We start from the raw sequence: 25,564 nt of genomic DNA, 5'->3' as shown, positions 1-25,564 counted from the left end.
AGGCAAGGAAAACACACAGCCTGAACGCTGCCTGCTCTCGCCCAAAACTTCTCTTGACTGAAGCTTTGACATAATGGAGCTTATCAGTGGACAAACAACACTAAATAAGACTCACAAACAGATAGCGACTGACGCGAATGACACACACAGTGCTGTTGGTGAGAGGGATAAGTGTAGGTTTTGGCTTTCTGCTTTTAAGCTTCCTGGTCTCTGACGTCACCCGCCTATGACGTCTCGCCAATCCATTGGACTGATTACACACATGATTCAGGGCCGGTCAGGCTGAAGGGCGTTCCCAATGCGTCCTCCGACGCAGCTTGAGTTCCTGAAGAGGAACTGATTTTGTCCTACTGAACATGCCAAAAAAGTGATTAAAAATGGAGAAAAGAATAGTTATAGGACCTGAAAACTTATATGCTGATTTGTAAAGCATCATACATCAACAACCTCTTTTGTAAATGACAGCAAAAGAAGTAAAAACACTGATTTGCTTCTAAGTTGATAGTCAATAGTTTTGGCATGCTGGTCTTACCCTAAATGAGGTCCACCATTGACCAGGTCAAAAACCTGAGCGGGATTGAGCAGCTGTTTGAACCGACGCAGGAATTTTACCCCTTGGTTGTCTCCGCTTTTTGAGTTGACAAACACAAGGAGTGGACTAGCGCATGATGGGGGACAGGTGGCCTTCCAGAAACCTGTCACAGGAAAAGAACAAAAAAATGATTAGAAACTTTTTAGCTCTAATAGCTTTTTCAAAAGGAAGATACCTTATTTTGGCCAAATGCTAAGGCAGCACCACAAAAAAAACAACCAAACAAAAAAACACCTAGATTGCACTGCAGTGAACCAGGATGGTGGATGAAAGTGAGGGAAAATCTGATTATAAGTAAGCTTAATTCATTCTTTGCTGAAAAGTATCGATAAAATAGTAATAATTAAAGACTATTTCACCCAATATTTATGTTTTTTTATTTTTTATTATTAGAGTATTACATTGTTATCTTAGCAACATGCTAACTGTCACTGATTCATTTGTAAAAACTGATTTATTGTAGAATTGATTACTAAAGAATTACTAATGAACTACTAATTGATTACTAATGAACAAATGAATTCACAGCAATCCAAACTGCAACAGAAAATATTCAGCTGAAAAATAAATAAAAAATAATAATAATATTTCGGCCAAACAGTTTTGGAGTGCCAAAAGCAATGACCAACACATTCATGTTTTATAAGCACTTTTCCAGTTTTTTTGACTGTGTAATATTTGTTCGGCTGAAATACTGGAAGGAGAGTCATTGCTGAAGAACTTTATTTCGACTAGTCTAATTCTCACCTGAGAACACAACACCCTGAACAGTTCAATTACACAGTTATGCAAATTTAAGACTTTATTTCAGATTTTGGTTTACAGCTAAATAAAAATAAAAAAAAATTCAGCTACACTTTAATTTTTATATCAGTGTTTCGGTAAATTCTGGTGCATTACTATTGATTTCACGTACTGAAAAAATTACAGCAAATTTATTACTATTGCATTATTAGCTTAGCTCAACACTGAAATAGTCTTTTGAACACTATTGAATTCCCTGAAATTGCTGATAGCACCATGCTTACCAATTAAACTACAAGAACTTAATTTCACTTGCTTGCTAAAAAAGATAATGTGGAGATTTTTGTTGACTCCATGTTGCTTAGGAACAGTATTCTTCATGCCTGGACAAGGATGAATCACCGAGAAAGGAGAGGAAAGTGTTTTGTGCTGCAGCACAAGGAAAAGCAAACCCTCAGCCTAGTATGTTTTAGTGGGAAATAATGTGTACTATAGTGTGTAAATAATCCGGCACTATGATTTCAGGCTGAGTGAGGAGCTGTCAAACGTGCTCGTAGTCGAGGCGGTCACGTGCACGCATGCAGCATGTGCAGTAAACAGTCTGAACATGCCAGTGGCTGCGAGCAATAACCTGCTGTGCTTATGAGATTCACCATATGCACCATTTAGACTTTCACATTCCTGTCTGTCTGGTGCAGACGTCTGGGAGGAATTGTTTGCATGTGCACACAGTGCATTCATTCTGGGTAACTGTATGCATCTATGCGTATTGCATCATGTTTGCATACATGGCTCTAAGCATGCATGAGTGTTGGTAAACCTGAAAGCCGCCCTCAAGACCAGGTTTGCATGTTCTCCGCGTGGTTGCAAAACGGATACAGACGCGTGGGTGGACGTCTTGTCAGTAGACCCCTTTAGGTCTAACAGAAGCCCCACCTCCTCTTTCCTTCACTCTCCTGCTATCTCTCCTGGAGGCAGGCTGAGGCAAATTGTCACGAAGCCTGAGCACGTGCCAAAGGCAGCCCTGAGCAAATTAAGATGCAGCTCTCCTCGCCACCTAGCACTGAGGCGGGAGATTCCTTACACGTGAGGGACTCTCCTACTTTCCCATCACATTCTCATGCTTTCTGCATCCCTGGCTGCTTCTTTAGCAGCTTAACAGAGTTCAATCCGTCCATGCATCCTTCATTCTTTTTGTCTGTTTTAAAACAGCCAATTAACAGGAACCACAAAGCGATCCAAAAATATATCAGCCGAAACTTCACAGCTATTGATTTTCATTACATTTCTGTCTGGCCCCAACTAATCTCTATATCCGATATGTGCTCCGCCAATTAAAGACGCAGGAGCTTTGAGGTTCTGATCAATAGTGGATGTCCTCAGCGCTCACAAGGTTTGACTTCACACATGGCCGGATGAAAGTTGGTAATTACTTAAAACCCGTTGACACCGAGAATGATAACTATAGAGATTACTATATTATCGTCCACACCAACACACTAAAACGTTTGTTAAACAGCGCGCTGCAGTTTTGTCATCTACCACTTTAAATGCTCAAGGTCTTTAAAGTTGGATGGATTCTGATTGGCTGTCAATGGTTTTATTGTTCATCAGCTGAAAAAAAAAACAAAAAAAAAAAACGTTATTGTTGTTGTTGTCGTTATTGTTTTAGTTGTGATGTGGACATCCCCATAGAATTTGAGTGAAAAATGTATATAAGTTTTTAGACTTGCAAAACATTATTAACAATGTACCAATATTAATTATAAATAATGTTTAAAATGAATAATTAATGTAATGTTTTAAAGATTAATTAATGGAATAGATTAGAAAAAACAGGGCAAATGCGCATAAACTATTAATATACAATAGGTGAATTAAAATATGGTAACATATGGCAGCATGAAATCTAATTGCAATGAAGTGATTGCAACTTAAAATGTGGTTTAAGAAAAATGCTCCAGATTTGCTAAGTTTGATTGTAGGGCTGCATACTAATTTTTTTCAAGCAGATTTTTTTCAACTTTCGGACACATCCATTGAGCTATTTTTACACCTATCGTTGAGAATGAAGCAGCTCTAAATAGCATGCACACAGCTGTCAATAAAAGACAATGTGCAATTTCCTGGAAATCAGTGGCATATGCTCCACCACAGGCTGATTGAGCAAACAAGCAAGGTATGAATCCTCAGCGGCAGGTTAATAATGCAGAAAGGGATGGAGAAAGAGAGAGCCGGGCATGGAACAGTGCTTTTGTTTGCTCTCCTCTTGAATTTTCCAAGCACATGGTCCACCAGGGGCTGTTATGTTTACATGCGTCAGGACTTGGGACAAGATGCTCTAAGGGAAAGTGACTTTCCACACCACCCTGACATATACAGGAGAGATGGGAAAGAAAAATAGAGGAACATGTGTCTCCCAGGAAAACACATCCTGTATGATCAAATCAGAAGAGGTCAGAGGTATAATGAAAAAGATATTGCTCTTCAAGCAGCCTGGGAATTAGTAAAGCTAATGAGCTCCATCTACAACAGCCCTTCACCTGAGCTCCTCCCTCCACTTCACATGCACACACACGCCAATACATAATCATACATTATATCCAGAGTGGGATCATGCATAAGCACGCAATCATGCAATCACCCATTCTTAGTGACCTTGACCTTTTGAAATTAAAGGGTTTCATGTACTATGAAAACACATTGAAACTTTCATAACTCAAAACTTCTCCTAAGAACAACAACAAACCCCCACCCCCTGAAAATCTAATACTGAAAAAAAAGTAAAAGAAATCTAAAATAAACAGTAAAAAAAAAGGTTAGTGGACATTCAGAACAACCTGTTTTAAAGCTTGCTTGCTCATGTATTTATTTATGTATGTATGTATTCTTATTTTACTGAGAATATAAACTTAATAATAATAATAATAATAATAATAATAATAATAATAATAATAATAATAATAATAATAACAATTTCATTTAAAAAATAAAAGATTAATAAATGCTATGGCCATTTAAATGATCCTCACCCAAATACAGTATAAATACAATATAAATAATATTATTTAAAATAATAAATTAAATAAATATTTTGCGCAAAAACACATTGTAGTAGTAGTAGTAGTAATAATAATAATAATAATAATAACACTAATAATGTGTTATTTATAAACACCATTTCCCAAACTCAAGGTTGGTTATATAATAATAATAATAATAATAATAATAATAATAATAATAATAATAATAATAATAATAATAATAATAATAATAATAATAACAATAATATTTTTAAAATAAAAAATGAATAAATACAATAGCCATTTTAATTATTCTCACTCAAATAGAGCATTTCAATTAATACATTAAATTATTAGTTTGCACAAAACTTATACTAATTGCTTATATAATACTACTACTACTAATAATAATAATCATACATTCATTTTAAAAATAAAAAAAAATGTATAAATAATTCTTATTTAAAAACAGCATATTTCTGGTCAAAATAATATTATTAATATTAATTAATTAATTTAATATTCATTAATATTTATGTGTATAAACTCTGACTAAAATAATCCCTCTTGAAGTCACTCTTGTGAAAAGAAAAGTCTTACCGTCTGAGTCGATGCTGTTGAGGGCGGTAGGGGGGATGATGGACACTTTGCACTGGCCGAGGGGACATTTGCGGGGGTAGAGATCCATGCATGCCGTGTGCACCTGTCCAAGCACAGACAGCTTTTAAAGTTCACAAGCTCTTTGAACTCAAATAGTCATAAGGGATTCTGGGATATGTAGTTCATACCATGGCTTTGCACCACAAACAACGCCAGTCCTGCAAGCGCAGCACGCTGCCACAGGTTTTGTCGCAAACGGCACACTTAGCACTGACAGGCAGGTTGCCTTCCAGCCACTGGTGTGGCATCGAAATCTACAGGAACAGAATATAATAAAAATGTGCACCAGCAGACCCATAGACCAGACTTTTACTTTTCAATCAAAGGTTATGCATTAGCTCACTGAACTACGGGCTTTATGAGACTCACCCCATCCTCGTCCTCAATGATGTCCTTCCCGATAGAGGCCAGCGTTGTCCATTTGCAGTTGTTGGTGGCCCTGACTGCACATCTTTTGTGGGCCTTGAATTTACACACTGCAAGTGAGTAATGAGAAAATTGCTTATGAGTCTGGCCAGCAGTAACCTTGAGCTGCTGATTTTCATTTCAGCAGAAGAAATATGAGGTGAAAAAAGACGTCTGGAAAATGCTTCTTAAATCAAGCTAAAATTAAACTGCACGATATATAGTGATCAACTGAGGGGAACACTGAATTAGTACTTGAAAACCCAAATGCTAATAACGAACTCCTTTCTTTAATTAAAGAACAGGGCCTCGTGAAAAGGACAAGCACTGTACAAAGAACAATTACCTGTAATTCTGATGGATTGATTCAGGCTCTATTATAATTTTGGTATAAACAACTTTTCCTAAAAAGCCAAGGCTGCGTGTATTAATCAAAAGTACAGTAAAATTGTTAAATATTATTACAATTTAAAATAACAGTTGTCTAGTGCAATATATTTTATAATGTAATTTATTCCTGTGATGCAAAGCTGAATTTTCAGCATCATTACTCCATTCTTTTGTATCACATGATTGTTCAGAAATCATTCTAATATGCTGATTCGATGCTCAAGACACATATTTTTTTTTTATTATTTATTTATTTATTTTTTACTATCAGTGTTGAAAACAGTTGTGCTACTTAATATTTTTGTGGAAACCATGATTTATTTATTTTTTTCCAGGATTCTTGATGACAAGAAAGTGCCAGCATTTATTTGAAATAGATAAATTGAATAGATAAATGTCTTTACTGTCACATTTGATCAGTTTAATGTGTCCTTGCTGATTAAAAAAATAAAAAATAAAAAATAAATCTTACTGACCCAAAGTTTTCGTAATTTATATTCATACAATTCCATTTGTAAATTATATTCCCAGTATTAACATTTTCAATAAGTGCATTTCTTTTATTACACTAAGTAAGGCAGTTATATTATTTGTTCAGCATTGGCAATAACGTATGCATTATTATTTTCAAGGTCTATAAAGTAAAAAAAAAAAAAAAAATCAACAAATCTACATTTCTAATCTCTATTAGCATCCATTACTCTAGAAGTCTTTCTAAAGTATGGAAACAATGGCTGTCTTCTTTTTTATCCATCATGACAAAGTATTTTATATTATCTATTAACTTCTTCTAAATTCTGCAAACTTTTGGCCAACTCAACCTCTTAACCCCACGGGCGCTGTTTTTATTCTCACCAGTGGTGTGGGTGAGGTCCAATAAACTAATGGCCGACAGTTCTTTGCTGATTTCCTCTATTAAATTGCATTGCAGGTCTAATCAAGTTAGCAATGTTCATCTGGTCGTTTCCAGAAGGGGAATTAAGCGGCTGATTGATTGGCTTCCTCCTCCATAATGTACACTTCAGCACATTATTGTGGCCACCTCCATTCCTACAAACTTAAAATATACACTCAGCCGTTTCCCGACACAGATTCTGCAATCAGTTCAGATATCTCTACAAGAGAACTAGAACGTTCAGGGTCTGAGCTGTTCTGTACAAGCAGGGCTGATTGGCGCCCATAGTCCAAGAATCAGATCCTGAAGAAGCCTCAAATCCAGTTAAATCAGCCCATCTCAGTGTCTGAGCGCATTATGCCTCCATATGCTGCCGGGGCTTCTTATGTTCTGCAGGATTACACAGATTTGTGGCGACACGGCTAATCACAGCAGCGCAGAGGCACATTTTGCCAAGCCCTGCCAGCCGGGACGCCCCACAGTCACCACAGAAAGTGTTTCCTCCCTGGTGTATTCCAGCACCGGAGTGGATACTGCATGGGCTGATCGGGGCTGTTTACGGGAAAGGAAGCTCAGCACTCATGGTATGTCCGACCCTAAAATTTTCCACTTTCTACAATGCTGTTTCTCAATAATAAATGAGGAGCCTCATCTATTGAGATGAGACGAAAGAGCACATGTCCTCTTCAGAGAATCATAATGCTAATCAGAGAGCTCCTCATCTCTCTCCGCACTCATCTTGTAATCAGAGCTGGTCTACACTCAGACCATTTCACATGGCTCTGAAAACAAATCTCCAATAAATCAATCTAATGTCATTTTCAGGACTGTTAGCAAACCATTTACATACAATTCAGTAATGCAGAGTGAACGCAAGACTGTTTACCATGCACTGCTAATGGACAGGATGTCTCTGTCATATTAGAGAGTGAGAAATATCAAGTTTGCCTCTTTTGTTGGGGCCCATGTCTCACATCAGTCTTTATTGATTGGCTGCTGCAGGAAATCGAAGTGAAATATAAGCAGCAATGATCGTTCTAAACTTCAAGTCTCTCAACTTGGTGAACCCTGCTGAAAAGACTAGTGCAGACCTGCAGGAATTCCAATGCTGGACCAATCTGGTCAGAACTGGCTGGTGAAGCTAGTAAAGAAGCTTTGTTGGGACACCAGCGCATCAAAACATATGCTGCTGACCCACTGACCACTGAAGTCTGGCCTTTGTGATCCTGTTTCGAAGTTGATTCCCAGTGCCTTGTTTGGCCAACATGATTATGTGTAACCAATGTAGAGTTGTAGTACAGGTGCTTGTAAGACCGGACAAGAGTCTGAGTCCATGATCATATTTTCAAGGGTCTTGGTCTTCTCAGGAGCATTTGGACTCTTGTTTTGACTCTGACTTAACCCAGTTCTCATTTTTGACTCTTTTTTTTTTTTTTTTGGTCTCTTTCTTGACCTGGACTCAACTCTGTTCTGTTCTAGGTCTTGACTTAAACTCGACCCTGTTCTGGTTTCAATCTTGACTTGGACTGAACCCTCTTCAGGTCTCCATGTCAGTCTACGCATGCGTGTGGTGCTGCTGACGCAGGAGCCAGCATTGTGACGATGAAACTGGATGCGCTGAGCCTTGTTTACTAGCAGAAGAATGCACATGCATGTGTTGTGATACTATCGTGAACGTGCATAGAAGTCTAACATGGATGGCTGCATTTCGTTGGAGAATTTCGTTATTGTTGTTTTGAAGAAATTGTTGAATAACGTTATTTTTGTTTTATTCAAACATTTTTACAAATATCCTAACTACCTTTCTGGGCCATAAAACATTTCAGTTGCATTGCTGTCTATGCAGAAAGCTCTCAGATTTAATCAAAAATATCTTAATTTGTTTTCTGAAGATGAACGAAGGTCTTACAGGTTTGGAATGACATGAGGGTGAGTAATTAATGACAGAATTTACATTTTTGTGTGAACTATCCCTTCAAGTATCGGTCTTGTCCCGGACTCGACCATCATCCAGTCCTGATCTGGACTCAGACTCAACCCTCTTCTGGTCTTGGTCTTAATCCAGACTCAACCAACTCAGGTCTCGATCTGGACTCAGACTTGAATGAGCTGGTCTCGACTACAAAATCAAGCTTGAGTTGATTTTACAAGAATATGAACTAATTACCAATGAACTACACTTTGGAAGTCAATAAGCTGATTTTATAAAACAATAGAGTATTAAGGAAACATTATCTTATCAATCATATGCATTAAGTGCCATCCACAGAAAAAACAGTCCAGAGTCATACTGTGTCTGTACTTTAGCTAGAGTGCTAGAATCAGCATCCAGGACTGGAATGATCAGTTTTGTAAATAATCTTTCTCGTTCACTCAGTAGTCCAGTCTAATGCCATTGTCTGCGAACAGCCAAAACAAAAGCATTTTCCATGTGAACACAAGTGGCTCCCAGGCTTGAAGATGGTAATGAGAGGTCTGTTGAAAGAAATATGATCATCTTTCCACAGTAACACATACAGTAATTAATACTCAGAAGTGAGTCTGCTTGTTGGAAAGCAAACGCTGTGACAACAGCACTGGAAAGTGCTCTTTAATTATCACTCTCTAGACCACTGCGACCACACACAACCACACAATCCACTTTTGCCTAATGCAACGTGACCCCAGGAAACTGTCCTACTAAATGGCGTCTTGATGTTTTGGTGGAAAATCAACATTAGGAAACATTAGGATGACGATAATAACGAGGCTTGTATTATTCACAAAGCAGTGTGAGTTTCACTTGAATTTCTCATTAAAACTGAGGAGTGAGTGAGAGGCTTACTATTTTTATTTCCTGCTATGTGAGAGCCAATGACAGTCAGCCGAGTTTAATGAGCACCATCTGCATATCTCTGAAAGTAATTAGCACTCTCTTCCACATGATGTCACACCATTAGCATGCATAATGCATGATCCTGGATGCAGTATTTTAAGTGAGCATGTTCTAACCTGCCAGCATGTACTTTGAGGTGCTTCTGTGTGTAGTTGACAAATAACTAAAAAAATAGCCACAAACTTCAACATCAAGATTTTATATGAAAACAAAAATATATAGAAAATACCTTGTACAAATTCCAAGAATGTACAAGGGAAAGTATATATTTTAGGTGCTGTGATTGGTCACCAGTATTTTTTGTGTACTATTCACTGGTTCATGTTATTTAAAAAAAAAAATGTCTTTCTAATCTTTTAATCTTTCTAAAATTTTAAGCCAGTCACCTGAGTCATACAGTAAATGCCATGTGTCTGATCACTCTATATTAGAACTCCTTGTGAAAAATAGGGAATATAAGAATGAATGAATGAATGAATGAATGAATGAATGAATACAACTATAATATAATAAGTATTATTTTAGTATCATTGATATATTATTTTAGTTTATGTTAATATTATAAATTAGGTGTTATTTGTATATTTTCAGTTTGATTTCCATTATAGTTTTAGTACTTTGGCTGCAAGTTTTTTAATTATGTGTATATATTTTTTTATTTATTGTTTATTACAATTTCTTTGAAATTTTTATTAGTATTTTAATTTTGTGTATATATATATACATTTATATATATTATAACTTATTATTTTTATTATCAATTTATTACTTTTATTTTAGTACTTCAAGTTAATCTTAATGAAAATGATACATGTCGCCTTGGTAACTAGATGAAATAAAAAAAATTAAGAACATTTTTTAACATTTTATTTCAGTTAATTTATATTTTGTTTTAATGATTTGTTGTAGTTTTGGTTTTAGTTTTAGTTAAAATTTTAGTTGAAATTTTCATGATCCATATGCTGCTACAATTTATTTTTATTTTTTTCATCAGAATGCACAGCTACTTTTGAACTACCATCAGTTGAAAAACCTGTCCACTTAACAGTAAGAGCTAACCAAAGTTAACCAGGCAAACCCTGATGACAAAGTTACTTTTCAGTCCTTCCCCTCCATTCCCCCTTTATAAGATCCAAATAATTCCAGACAGATAAAATCCAATCTCATTCTACAAGCCCATTCTTATTGTCGAATATCCTATTTTTCTCAAAATATGTCAGATTACCAAAGCACAATAGGCTGTGATTGGTGTTTGAAGTTGACTTTAAGTGGTTCTGCAGGAGACAGGTGAAGTGTTCAGGATACCTGCTTGAAAAGGATTTTTATATCTCCAATCTCAACTGTTTTCATCTGATTGATGTGCATTTTAATATAAAAAGCAAGCACATCATATCTTTGAAGTTCAAATTAAACAAATAAAAGACAGATACCTGGCATCAGTGTATCGATTTATTGCATTGCGTTTCTTTTCAGATCTTTCCCCACCTCAATTAGCTGTGCTTCTGCACTAAGTAGCTCTGATCAGTGCAACCCACTCTAATGCAGCCCTGAGCCATTCCTGACCACCCTTGACCAACTTTGATCAAAATATGACACCTTTGGGGAAGGACAGTGAGCTGAGCGAAGCAGCTCCATAATTAAAGAGGGATTATCCAACATACGGGTTTGAGAAAGAGAGCGAGAGATGGGCAGACACCTACCTTCACAAGAGAGGCCATGAGAAGTGACCCCTGAGAGGCTGTCCCGACAGACGTTACAGAAGGTAGGGCGAGCGTGGGAGCAGGCATACCAGTTGTGCATCCCTGAGAAATGTTCCACATTAAACTGTGCCGTCTAGCAAAGGAGAAGTTAAGACAAATTGGCAGCGCCAGAATAAGACTTTTTCAGAGCCCTTAAAATAAAGGCTATGTTTTTCAGCTCTCATATACACACACATGCAACACACACAGACTGACACACATTTAATAGCAGCAGATGTACGACAGGCAACCCTCCTGCATGCAATATCACACCACGGCTCTGCCTGACAACAGGTTTTCCCCTGTGCTCCCGGCATGTGTATGTACCTGCAGCACCCTAATGCAAAAGGACAGTGATTTAAAAGGCCAGATGTCCGTTTGATGTGTCTTAAATGTTAAAACAATTGAATAGGGAGGATAGTGCCCGCAGTCAGGGGTGCCAGCAGAGCGCTGGAGTTCTGGGTGTGGTATTGCAGAACACGGGGGCTGAGAGTCTTACATAACCATCTTCATTTTATATCAAAGTGAGCGTACAGTCAACACTCAGTGCTGCAGTCCGCACTTTCATTTACTGGTGGCAGCTGCTAAAAACCACCACATGCACAATTAGAGTTGGTGAATTAGCAACAACAAACAGAGCAAAATTCTCTTTTTCCAGAACTATTTTAAATGGATAGCATAATATTTATGCATAATATTTCATTATGAGAGAAGAGGAAATCCGAAAGTAGGTCTGTTTAGAAGGTGGATTTGAACACCCAAAGCATGGCAAAATACAAAAACACCCAAAGCATGGCAAAATACCTGATTGGAAACAGTTAAGGGGATTCTAAGACATGCATATTCAGCTTCTAATTTCCAAGGAAGTGTGTCTGAAAAACAACAAACGCATGTCAAACTGCAACTCAAGTCAAACTGTGCTCTTACCTCGTAATGCTCTCTGGACTGAACCGATTTCAGTGAGCTGATCCAGTCCTCCATTTCTTTCCTGTTCTCGGCGCACAGGATAAGCCTTCGGAACGGTGTAATTACCTACAGGGAGACAGAGATCCGGGGAGATGAGAGCGGAGCGTCTCACCCTCCTGCCTGACTGACTGCGACTGACAATGAGATCTCCCCCTTCCCACTCTTTAAGACAAGGCTCGGGACAAGCCCCCCTACTTCTCGCTTCTTCCTCTTCTCCCTTCTCCTCTTTAATGGCCACCTCCACCCCTCAGGTCTTTTCCTCTCGACTCGTTTCGGATGCTTGAGCGACATTTCGGCTGACAGGCGGAGTGCCCGGAAAAATGCTAAAAGCCTGTTTCATAACAGGGGTAGCCTCCATGCTAGTCAGCCTCTGTGCTTTTAATACCACTATAATTTATTGATAACACCACCCTTAACATCTCCACACGCCGGCAGTGCGCAGCAGCACGACAACAGTTTTCACTGCAAAGCGCGTGGTGAAGCAGGTGATATACTCGTGAGGGAATTACAGCTTACCACCTGCACTGCAACAACACCGCAGATTCCAATTGAAATCATTTTCTCATTTTGGGTTTAAAAACTAATTTAGATCATTTTTTTTTAGATTTACAATATTTTATAAATGTTCAGTGCTAAATATGACATTCGGTGCCCAGTTATCTCAGGACAAAACAGTGGGAATTCCCAACTTACAGTTTTGATTCTGACTTTCGATCCACAGATGTTGTTCTTTTATAGCTCAATAGGCTTGACTGAGATCTGAAAATGAAAATTCTGTCATCATTTACTCACTTTCATGTCATTCAAAAGCTTAAGACTTTAGTTCAACTTCATCTTCAAATGAAGTTATTTTTAATAAAACCTGAAAGACTTCTGTCCCTCCATTGAAAGACCATTCCACCAAACTTTCAAGCCTCATAGAGTTCATTAAGACACCATAAAAGTACTCCATATGAATCAAGTGGTTTAACCAAGTCTTCTGAAGAGAAACAATCTCTATATATGACAAACAGATTTAGGCTTTTATTCATACTGATCACTGTTATGTCTAGAGCCTTAGGTTCCATTGCTGTGTGAATTCTGTGCCTTGTTTACTCTCTCTCGAACCAGTATCCCGTACGAGCCCCCAATTTCTGTTACGGTTTAAGTTAGTCTGGGGAAGACCACAACAGAAAATAAATTGGTTGGTGGTGAGACACTGTGGGACGGCAGAGAATTTTCTGTTGCGGTCTTCCCTAGACTAACTTATACTGTAACAATCACACATACATAGAGCTCACTGTATGTGATAAGCAGAATCTCAAATATGCTTGCTTGATGCAAACGATGAGGCTTATTCTCAACATCATGCAATTAAGGTTGAGCTTTTGATTAGCATTTTTGGTGTGCTCTGTGTGTGTTCATTGATCAGTGCTTATATGTGATAGTTTTGGTGGAATGGACTTTCAATGGAGGGACAAAAATTTGTGTTCTGAAGAGGAATTAAAAAGTCTTATGGATTTTGGATTGTTAACAGAATTTTCTTTTTTAGGTGAACTATCCCTAAATAGTTTATCTCTAAAAATATTAATTAAAACAGACAAATGAGATGAAAGCAATAAAACGAATGTCGATAGCTGAGACAGTTTGCTTGGAAAATTTGATGCAAAATGTTTGAGTTCATATTGAAAGCTCTGACTTTTGATTTCAGACTCTGTAGTCTGAACAAATCTGAGCAACGTTTGAGACATTGTTCAGATATTTTCTGAACTCTTCTCCAATCTCCATTTGCTCTTAGGGCTGGACAATAATTCGATATCAATATGTATCACAATATATATATTTTTTCAATAACGGTGATATGATTTTTAAATACATTTACGGTATTTCAATATACATTAGCAGTATTTCCCATACATTGATTTATTTGTGGCGTTTGACTTTGTTGAATAAACATGAGCACTGCACATTTCAAAATCAAAACACATCGCGGATGTTTTATATGAATGTATATCTGAAGGGAACCGACTGTCTTCAGAAAAGTTTCGATGGCATTTTCATTTTATCTGATAAAGAAGTGTTCATGAGTGGAGCTGATTTTATTACAGCCATTACTGGGGAAACCGCTGGTTCTACCGCTCTCACAGTGCCTCCTGCTGGCAGACAATCAGTTTGCATTCAAGTCCGTCTCCAGCAACATGCACCTCAGAGCACTTTTCATACTCTTTATACTGTTAAAGCACATTTGTTTTTATTTGTATTTATATTTGGATTGAATTTACAGTCAAAAGTTTTTGAACAGTAAGATTTTTAATGTTATTAAAATGTTTGTTGTTGTTGTTGTTGTTGTTGTATAATGTTTTTCTTTAAAATAATTCTTCTACTCACCAAGTCTGCATTTATTTGATCCAAAGTACAGCAAAAACAGTTAAATTTAGAAATATTTTTACTATTTAAAATAACTGCTTTATTTTAAAATGTAGTTTATTCCTGAGATCAAAGCTGAATTTTCAGCATCATTACTTCAGTGTCATTTGAACCAGAAATCATTATAATATGCCGATTTGCTTATTATCTATATTTAAAACAGTTGAGTACATTTTTTTCCAGGATTCTTTGATGAATAGAAAGATCCAAAGATCAGCATTTATCTGAAATAAAAAGCTTTTGTAACATTATACGCTATTCCATTCAAAAGCTTTGAGTCAATATAATTTCTTTCTCTCTTTCTTTCTTTTTTTGGAAAGAAATTACATAAATTTTTATTTAGCAAGGATGTTTTAAATTGATCAAAAGTGATGATAAAGACATTTATAATGTTACAATTTCTATTTCAGATAAATGCTGCTCTTCTGAACTTTCTATTCATCAAAGAAACCTCAAAAAATTCTACTGAGCTGTTTTCACATAATAATAAATTATTTTTGAGCTGCAAATCAGAATATAAGAATGATTTCTGAAGGATCATGTGTCTGGAGTAATTATGCTAAACATATAGCTTTGAAATCACAGGTTAAATTCTTGGTAGGTTTTACGAGACTTTTTTTTATTATGTTCATATCAATATCGGAGTTATATCGTATTGTCCGAAATATAGAAATACATTGTGATATAAATTTTGGCCATATTGTCCAGCCCTATTTGCTCTCCTTTAGTCTCATTTCTGTCTAGAAAAATCTTGCTTGTGCTATGCTCGACCAAATTTGTTTCATTAAAACACTGTTATAATATTTACTTGTTCCTGTTCTTCACATTTATAACGAGCTGTCATCACAAGTATCAATGTTCTCAGCTATTTATAAAGAGCTGTAAAAGAACCTTGTATTCCTGGCTGCAATAATGAGCTCACATGGGTGCGATAGATAAAACTCATCTGTTCCTGTTATTAATGCCTCAACCATAAGTTGCTTCACTCATTTTTGGAAAACAAGCCATAACCATCTGGCATGGTGGGGAATGAATTTTTTTCCTAGCTGGCTACTACAGTTTTCATAGGTGTGGTTACAAGATAAACAACGCTTTCAATGTTACTGTTTGACTGTTTCACTTTCGACATGCAATCTCACTTTGAGAAAACGCAGTGGCTGTACTGTAGCTGAAGATATACACTAACAGTAGCAGAGGTGCTGAGAGAGAATTAAAAACGCAACAGAGTAATGTGGATGTCAACATTGTAGCTCATTATGTTTGCCATTTGGATGGCGGGTGAAGATAGCTTCATCCACGGCTTGCTGTTTTTTCAGTGCTGTTGGATCTGAGTGGCATAATAATGTTGATTAGAAATTTCAACATCTTATTTTGAATGGTGCTAAATAAAAAATTTACATTGATATTTAAATAATTACTTTATTGTATGTACAGGTTCAGGTCAATGACAAAAAAAAAAAAAAAAAAAAAAAACGTGGCCATGATAAAGAAAAGGAAAAATCTTTTGAAACGTTTTTAAGAAATGTAATGAGTCATGACATACTAATATGTCATGTGGTGTAACTATCAAATAAAAACAAACCAAATTACATTATTATGTATTTAAATACATAAGTAAACACACCTTAATCATTATTTTAGAAATAAGATATTGAATATATTTTTCAAGATAAAAAAGTATATATTTTAACTAATATCTTGTGAATTACTAATTCATAAATATAAGTAATTCATAAGGTTTTAGGGTGTCATGCCACATGACATTACACCAGAATTGACCTTTCCAAATCATAAAAAGGTCAAATTATCATTTACTGAAATAGTCTTAAGGGTCTGAAGAGGCCTTCTCTACAATTTCTTGCTTTATTTTTATTTATTTGTTCTGCATGTTTCTTGATACTGCTGGTTGTACCACATGACTTTCTGTCAATGAAGCTTCTTTAGTACAATTGTATCGCCTTGAAATATTTGACTGTATGCTGCAAAAATCAAAATGAACTTTCATTTTTAAAAAAATAACTTTGAATTGGTTTTTGCATTTTGTATATATTTTATAAATAAATTATTAGATTCTGAAATAAATTCATCTCAATCGGCATTTCACCACAAATGCTGTCAGAAGCAGTCAAGTTGTACTGAACCCAAAATCTAAATTATAAATGCTAAATAAGAACGAGCTTTGCACTTTTATTTCTATCAGTTGTCAGGATTTAATGAAATAACCTCTTTTAAGATAACTCTTTTGTCCAACCAGATAAGGTCATTTGAAGCGTCGAGTGCCTATGGCGGCCCCCCAATCATCTGAGGAGCCTCTTCTACAGGAAGACACTGGCATCTCGGAAGCCTCCTTCGTAAATACCACCCTGTGCCAGTGCACCACACAGCTGCTATGTAAGGCTTCAGTTGTCCTTTACTAGCTTGTAAATGACAAGTGGTCTGCAAGGCATGTTTCGCAGTGCAGGGCGGAGCTGTGAACGGCAGTTCAGTGTGAAAGCTGCGGTGTAGCGCAGCAGTTTCATGTTTATTTATATGTTCACCATAGATACTGCAGATCTAAAGCACAAGCAGCGTATCTTCTACAAAAACAAATAAAGAAGTCACACTGTCCAGACTGCACTGTCAGCTGTGGAAAGAGCCGCTGGAATTTTCCAGGCTTATTATATCATTACTTATAGAGCTATCCGATTCATTTTTGTTGCCAAAAACCATACCTATCAATTTCCATGCCCGGCCATGATGCAGTAATCACATTAGCATTCATCTTTCTCCCTTACACAATCAAACACGGGCAACTCCCAGCTCATCCGTGCCAGCCACTTACTCTAAAAGCCTCTTCAACTGCTCATGCCACGAGGACACAGCAACTTCACTGCGTGATTTCTCTTGTGCGCCATCACTGCAGGTCATGATTACATTCAAATGGAGTTTAGACAAACTAGAAAAAAGATTTCACTCTTTTACAATGACAGGGTTCCCAATTTGAAACCGGTTCTCGGTCTCCATAAAAGGGATGGGTCACAATGGTTGACTATTCAACTAGTTATCCAACAAATGACAAGTTGATAAGTGAGATCGTTCAAGAGAATTACAATGTTGTAAAAAGCAATTAAATGATACCAAATTGTCATAAAATGTGGGTAAAAACAGTAACAGTAGATGATTACTCTCTGAAATTTATCAATTTTTTTTTATTTTTGTAAAATAAAAATTGCACATAAACTGCCACAGTTCAGGGATATTATAGTTAACTGAAACAAAATCCATAAAAAATATTACTTGAAGTAAAGACAAAATAACTAAAACAGAAATAAAAATTAATAAAATCAATCTAGACATTAAAAAAAATACATTAAACTTCAAGTAAAATAAAATGAAAACAAAATATAAAGATAAAAGCTAGTTCAAAATAAGAATAAAATCTGTAGTAGTATCATAATAATAACATTAAAATAGCACTGCAATAGACACAATTCTTAAACTGATCTATTTACAAAGTAAACACTTGAAATCTATTTTATTTCTATGTGTCTAGTAATGGGGGAAGACTTTCATGCCCTGATGTTTTGATTTTATGACTTTTTCTTCATTGTTTTCTCATTGATATAGCAATCTAAATCTACTTTTTAATTAAGTGGTATAAAAGTGGTTCTGTGCACTCCGTCTAGATCACATGAGTGCTTTCTACATAAACACCCCCTATGAAACATGCCAGCTTGGGATCAGGAACCAGAAAACAATCTGAAACCAGCCTAATTATATGGGGTTTCCAGTTAAAGTTTTTTGACTAGTTGTTTGGCCACACCCCCCCAACTTGTTGATTTTTATACACATATATAATTCGCACATTGCTACTCTGCAGGACTGTTTGTTTGTGTATGTGTTATGTTACATAGTAACTGTCAGTCAATGAAATGTAGGTTGAAGAACCAGCAAAACCACCAAACTGAGAACCAGCACCATTTTGGTAGAAACTGGTCAAAGAAGTGGCACTTGAAAAAGCAGCAGTGAGGTAAAGAATGGCTCACTCCAATGAGACTGACAGAGGGGGCTGACTGTTGTGAAGCCGTTCCAGTTCAATACTGCAGCAGAGACACAGAGACTTCTAAGAGAGCATCCGTGTGAGACAAATGCTGCTTTATTTAACGTCTGACCTAATCAATGACACTATAGAACATTCTAGAGTCAATAGATCAAACCTTCACTGAAGCTCCGGGAGAAAACACCACTGGATTTGATGAAAAGCTCCTCATGATCAGCAAGATATCAATGACAGCGATATATATAGGTACTATAATAACCACAAACCCAGCACTAAATGAATGAATCATACATTATTATGCATTTATGTATTATATTTATTTATTTATTATTTGTATTTTTTTTAATTGTATTTTTTATTTTATTTTTTTTGTCAGGCAATGTAAATATATTATTTAACTAATGACAGCAGTATATTAGGCTTTACAGCAAAAATAATTTTAAATGTCAGATAAGGTAGGAATATCTCTTTAAGATAACAACTATTTTCTAATTTATAATAATTTTTAAATAATTATCCTAAAGGATAAAATGGAAATCCTCCTAGATTACACTAAGAATTAAACAAAATCCTACTGATGAAATGTCCTTATTTACTCTATATACATAGATATAATACAGTTCTATGTATATACAGTACAGCACACAATTAATACTTTTTTGCAACATTTTGAATTAATGCTGTTCTTTTAACTTTTTTTTTTCACGGTTCCCATTAAAATATGAAGCAGCACAACTGTGTTCAGTATTGATAGCAAGAAACGTTTCTCGATCATCAAATCAGCATATCAGAATGATTTCTGAAGTATCACGTGACACTGAAGACTGGAGTAATGATGCTGAAAATTCAGCTTTGCAAATATAAAAACAGTTCTTTTAAATTGTAATAATATTTTTAATCAAATACACACAGCCACACAATGTTCTTCCAAAAACATTAAAAATTGACTGTGGTGTACATATACAGTTTTGTCTGCTAAGGCAATCCATCATGAATAATGCAAAACTGTTAAGCATAATATTTAGCTGTCTGCTCCCTGTTACATGTTAGAAGCACCTGCTCCATCAAGGTTAACTACAGCCAATGCAGAATCCATTATCTCCGTGTTTTCATACCACAGGAAAGAGATACTGCATTTAATTAAAGCGCTCCCTCTACGTACCCCTTGAAGTCTACATTATTTCACATTAGCGAGCCAGCGGATTCCCTCTGGACAAAACTGATTATTATTTCATTAGATCTAGCTCGTTCTATTTATGGACTTTAATCTCAGGCGTGTCAGCTCCATTTTTCTTACAAAAGATCATTAGTGGCGAATCAACAATGTCATTTTAGAATAATATTTCCAATATCAATTTGCTTTTATCTTGTAGATTTCATTATCACTGTTCCTGTATTGATCTGGTGTGCTGTACCTGACTTTATAGGAATATTCATCATTAAATAAGTGACATTAGTCAGAACATCATGGATAAAGTGTCTCACACTGATTTAACTGTTTACAAAGGAAAGAATCTGCTTTGTCTTTTTAAAACAGCTCAATGTGCTGCTGTGTGGCAAACTAAATTACATCTAGAACGTTTTATTCTAGAACACTATTTTCATTATTAGGCATGTCTCAATAATTTTAAGAACTACCTGTGGTATGAAAAGTAATAGAGACTAAATGAACACTTCTAGAAAGTATGTGGAAAAGATGTAAAAATAATCAAAATTAAATATTAAAAATATAAAATGAAATTAATAGAAAAAAAGTCACACTGCCATTTAAACTACACTGTAAAAAAATTATAAATTCCAGCAGTATGTTTTAAAATTAATTTTTTTAAAAGTATTTTTACTTCAACATTTTGTTTAATTTAGTGTCTGCTGTAATTTCTAGAGTGAAAATTATTTCAAAGGAAATCCTACATAATTTTTGTTTTCACTGTAAAAGTTGATTTAAAATGGTCCTAAGATGCAGACTTTCCCCTCATATTTTCATGCAAATTTTAACCTAAAATCTGATTTGAAAAAAAATTCCGTGAACACATTTTGCGTCAAGTATGCACATGCAAACAAACAGAAAATAACAACAATTAATTAAAATGCTGCACTGAAGCTGTTCCAGTTCTGTACCATTCCACGATATGAGACGCATCAGTCTGCGCCATCAAAACTTAGCAGCATACATACAAAATGACAAATCCATTTGTGTGCAGCTCTTTAAAAACTCTAGTCGGTGCCAACTGAGGATAATGGAATCCTGCTCTCGAGATTTCTGGTGATGAAAAGCACTTGCTGCTGGAAGCTTTGCCTCCCTCACGTGTACCTCAAGGTGCAGCGTCCTGCCTTTCCTCTTACACGCTCAGAAGACCTGCAGTGTCTCACAGAGAGCTCAACCAGAATCTACAGACAAGTTTCCATTCTGGTAGCGAGCAGAACCCAGATGTCATGCGACACTCATCGGGATACAGTATTCATGCACATGCCGTGCGTGTGTGTGTGTGTGTGTGTGTGTGTGTAGTGCACTCACCAGCTATCCGCTCTCAACTGCACCGCTGCTTCTGTGAGCTGATGCCTCTGAGTGTGTTTGTGAAGCCTGGTTTCTCCCGCTTGCTCTCGCCCCCCCCAACCGCTGCAGAACCCTCCACCGCTCAAGGAACAGCCCACACATGTAATGTCACATGCACCGCCACACTGAGCGCTTCCACATGGCGCAACACACAAGCACAAATCTTGATGGACGAATTAAGATCAATTCCTGCATGCTAAGTGGCCGTCTTAGTTCTGAATGCTGCTCTCCATTACAACTCCCTCCGGACCGCTGGCCAAGTCAAGCAGAAGCGAGTCATTAAAGAGAGCAGGCTAGCGTTCACCTCTTCCCATCATCCCTCATCACTCGCTGTGCCTCTGTCCTCCAGTATCTTTCACTCGCTCATCGCTTTTGACTGCAGCCCTTCATCACCGGGAGGTTTTTGTGAGTGACATCACTCTGAGGATTTCCTTTTGTTCCGCAGACAGATCACTTCTCTCTCTCTCTCTCTCTCTCTCTCTCAGAAACGTACAGTGCTGTGAGCTATTTTTAGCAACAGAAGAAAAAACAAAACACAGCACGACTACAAAGCAGTAGGTAGCTACACTGAGAAAAATACAGCAAAAATGGAGCCCAAAGTGGCTGTGGATTATGAAAAGGTGCCTGCTGTAGAAAAGAAAATCACAAGGGAAATCCATTTTGTCTCGATAGCTTCTCCTACAGAGTACAGTGAGGCAAATGGAGCCTTTAGCTCATGTCTACTGCTTTTCAGGGTATTCTCTGGAGCATAAAACCCAGTGATCTCTCAATATTGCCACAAACTCAGACTCAAGAAATCTGAAATTTAAAGTCTTCTCAATATTAGCTCCAACAAATTATTCCAAGAGCAAATGATTCAAGCTATGCCATCCATATTTATTTCATAGATTATACCCTTTCTTTGTTAATAACTGTCTCAATTGCAACTATTTTTATTTCTCCCAAGTTAATTCAGGTAAAATAAAATAAAATAAAATAAAATAAAATAAAATAAAATAAAATAAAATAAAATAATAAAATTAAAATTAAAATTTCTGCACTGTGAAAAGGTGCCTGTTATAGGAAAGAAACGTACAAGAAATTTAATTTTGTCTCAAGAGCAATGACATTAAGAGCATATTAAGAGACTTGTCTACTGCCTTTCAGGTTTTTTATCCTGATAATATAATATATAATATAATATAATATAATATAATATAATATAATATAATATAATATAATAATATAATATAATATGAAGTACAAGTAGTTTGAAAAATGGATAATAATATAATACATCCAAGCAGTGCTATCCATATTAATTTTATAGCTTTATTACTTTATATCAATCTGGGAGTATTTTTATTTCTACTACAGAATTCTAGAAGACACATCTGTCGTTACTTCAGAAAAACATTACAGAGAACTCAATTAAGTTTCCTGTGACATAAAAGAGCAACCTCTGAGCAATATAATTCTCCTGCGGGTAAACCTTCAAGAGCTTCAGGAGGATCATTATTAACCAGCACAGAACAAACTCCCTCAACGTGAAGTGTGTCAGTGGGATCACATAAACGATGTTTTCAAATAGCTTTTGAGCGGGTTTGGCATGCTCAGAGGTGAGTAATGTGTTTCTGAAATCTGCAGATCACCTCGCTTATAGAACAAGAACACACGCTTTATTTAAAAAAACAAAACAAAAAAACCTATCAATAATTTATAAGTATATTGAGCATCTGTTGTTTTTCTTGGCAGTGGGTGATTTCTTTTTTCAGAAGGGAAAAAGTATTTGTTGAAGGAGGCGGAGTTTAACAAGTACCTCAGAGCACGTGCATTACACACGCGTCCGCACGGCTCCCTTCACTGTTAAACAAAACGCCAGAGATCACATCATCCAAAACATGCTCAGTGGAGCACTAACATCTCTGCTGCTAAGAATAGCCCCTCGTTCTCCTCGGAGCTTTCTTGGTCCTCCGTTGTTTCTTTTTATAGCCGTGCCTGGGGAGCTTGCAGTTTTTAGAAGGACACGACCGCAGTCGCTGCTCCTCGGCCCGTTTGATCTCAGCTGATGTCACTTGTTTACTTGCTCACAAACACATTATACCATGGAAAAGCACAACAATATGTGCCTGAGGCAACATCTGCATGTTTCACAGTGTATAAAATAAGCAACTTTCATGGATTTTCTAATAATATATGTTTCCGGGTTCTCTGAACGTAAGTCGTTGTAAACTTCTATAGTGGTAAACAGAAGACTACAGAAAAAAGTGTTCCCATTTGTTCCAATAGCACAAGAAAAATCACAATAATGTTTCCAAAAGAGGAAAAAATATACATAAAGAGATTTATGGTAGAAAGAGGTCAAATTTATGGTCACTCCGTCAGATTTTGTAACCCTTGTAGCAGGGTTAAACTTTTCTTTTTAATATAATATAATAATATATTTTCCATCTTTTTTGAAGATATATCTGTTCTGAAATGGTAAAGGATAACAGAGATGTGACATGATTTTATAAATAACTGAGTTAGAGTTTGGGATTAATTCACAGAAATTAACTGAACTTGCTACCTGCCTGACTGTATAGAAGCTATAATTAATAAAATAATAAAATATTAGTTTCTTCTGTCAAAAACAGTCAAAAAGTCTTGCAATTTGAAGCCAGCGCTAACACCGTTAACACCTTCTACTACACTGTAAAAAAAAAATCAGTACAATTTATGGTAAAAAAACCCGCAGCTGTGGTTGCCGGAATTTTACCCTAAAAAAACGGTAGCAACATTTTAGGTTTTATGGTTTTAACTTAAATTTACAGTTAAATACCGTAATTTCATTAACTGATATAATGTTAATATACCAATCTATTGAAGTACTGAAATCTGTTTTGTACCTTTGTAATACACTGATAGCCACCAAATGCAGGTGGTGATGAGAAAGTCACATGATGAACCAAAGCTCATCACAAGCAGTTTTTAAATAATAACATATATTGAGTTAACACTAAACACCATCATGGTAACACACATGAAACTGAAATAATGCAATAATTTAACAACATCAGGTGTAACACCGTATATAGTAGGGGAATTTAATGTTAACCATTTAACAGGATTTTTCTGTAGCATTTTTACAGTCTTTTACCGTTAAATTCACAGCCATTTTTTACAGTGTACCAGCACACAAAAACGACACACTTCACCTCGAAACACTTGTAGAACTGACTGACTTGTTGCTATGAGAAATGCATGATCCTGTAAAATCTGGCAGACTAATAGTCCATATCACACAACTAATGTGCTGTCTATTTGTGGTATATTCACCGGTGTTGACATAAAGCATGGAAAAGGCCGCTTACCGTAAAACTGTTGTTGACATTCTTTGTGCTTGATTCGGCAACACTGGCATCTGAAAGATCCACCTCGTCGAAAATAAGAGACTGTGAACAGGAGAAGAAAGAGGAGAACAGTAAACACTGACGATCACTGCACCGCAACCCATTTAGCTTCCAACATCTTATGCACAGTGATACTGAATACTGTTCTGCTGAAATGACACGGAAATGAGCTTATTGAGCTACTCCTTATCCTACGCACTACCATGCGTTTGCGCTATATGAGTTTACGATGGATCGCAGACAGCTGGGTTTGTTATGACCTCCTCCATCAGCACAAAGAGCAGAACTGAAGGACTGAGATAATAATAACGCCACACACCACCTTCAGCAACCAGTGAAACAACTCAGGAAAGCTGTTGACTAAACTTTTGTCAAGGAAATAACAATCTCATTTTCTGCAATCATAATTAGGGCTGGGGAGTTTGAGCAAACAATGTAATAATAATGATAATAAAGGCACTTCATCTCATTTGATTATTTTCTCTTTATTTTTGGAATTTGATGGATGCAAAGCAAATGATTAATCATTTCAAAAACAGCGTTATATTATGTTAAACACTTCCTGTAATTCCTAATTGGATGAGCCACATTCAAAACAGTTTTAAAATAGTAAGTGGGTTAATAACAAATAAGATAAAGAAACAAAAATACAGGTGGCAAATTCTTAGAAATGTTTAGAAAACCATTTTCAACAAATATTTAGATTGAAGAATTCTACAAATGTCACGTAGTGTAACCATCAATTAAAAAGTAATAAAATTTTCCTTGAATACATTTGAGTGTGCAAAACTGTTCAAATGTTTGGGGTTGGTAAGATGTCTTCTGTTTGCTAATCTTTATTCCTAAGATGCAAAGCTGAATTTTCAGCATCTTTATATGTGAATTCTTTTTTTTATTTTCTAATA

At 36.2% G+C, this 25,564-nt stretch overlaps 1 protein-coding gene across 8 annotated transcripts in view; it reads right to left on the bottom strand.

The window, feature by feature from the left end:
* LOC109095691 (diacylglycerol kinase eta-like) overlaps nt 1-25,564 on the bottom strand; it is a 75,022-nt gene that overhangs the window by 27,082 nt on the left and 22,376 nt on the right. For 6 of the 8 annotated variants that reach the window (XM_042763284.1, XM_042763290.1, XM_042763286.1 and 3 more), the window contains 7 exons: nt 24,621-24,701; nt 12,251-12,355; nt 11,285-11,417; nt 5,389-5,495; nt 5,148-5,273; nt 4,960-5,062; nt 533-695 (listed from right to left, as the gene is read on the bottom strand). In XM_042763284.1, coding sequence (XP_042619218.1) covers nt 533-695; nt 4,960-5,062; nt 5,148-5,273; nt 5,389-5,495; nt 11,285-11,417; nt 12,251-12,355; nt 24,621-24,701 — 818 coding nt within the window. Of the gene's footprint in view, nt 1-532; nt 696-4,959; nt 5,063-5,147; nt 5,274-5,388; nt 5,496-11,284; nt 11,418-12,250; nt 12,356-21,249; nt 21,982-24,620; nt 24,702-25,564 lie in introns of those variants that run through there. The other 2 variants (XM_042763287.1, XM_042763289.1) reach the window with 2 other exon arrangements.

This window comes from Cyprinus carpio, chromosome A9 (genome assembly GCF_018340385.1).
Source record: "Cyprinus carpio isolate SPL01 chromosome A9, ASM1834038v1, whole genome shotgun sequence".
Classification (NCBI taxonomy): Eukaryota; Metazoa; Chordata; class Actinopteri; order Cypriniformes; family Cyprinidae; genus Cyprinus; species Cyprinus carpio.
The sequence above is the reverse complement of the archived record's forward strand: the minus strand, read 5'-3'. Positions and strand labels throughout refer to the sequence as shown.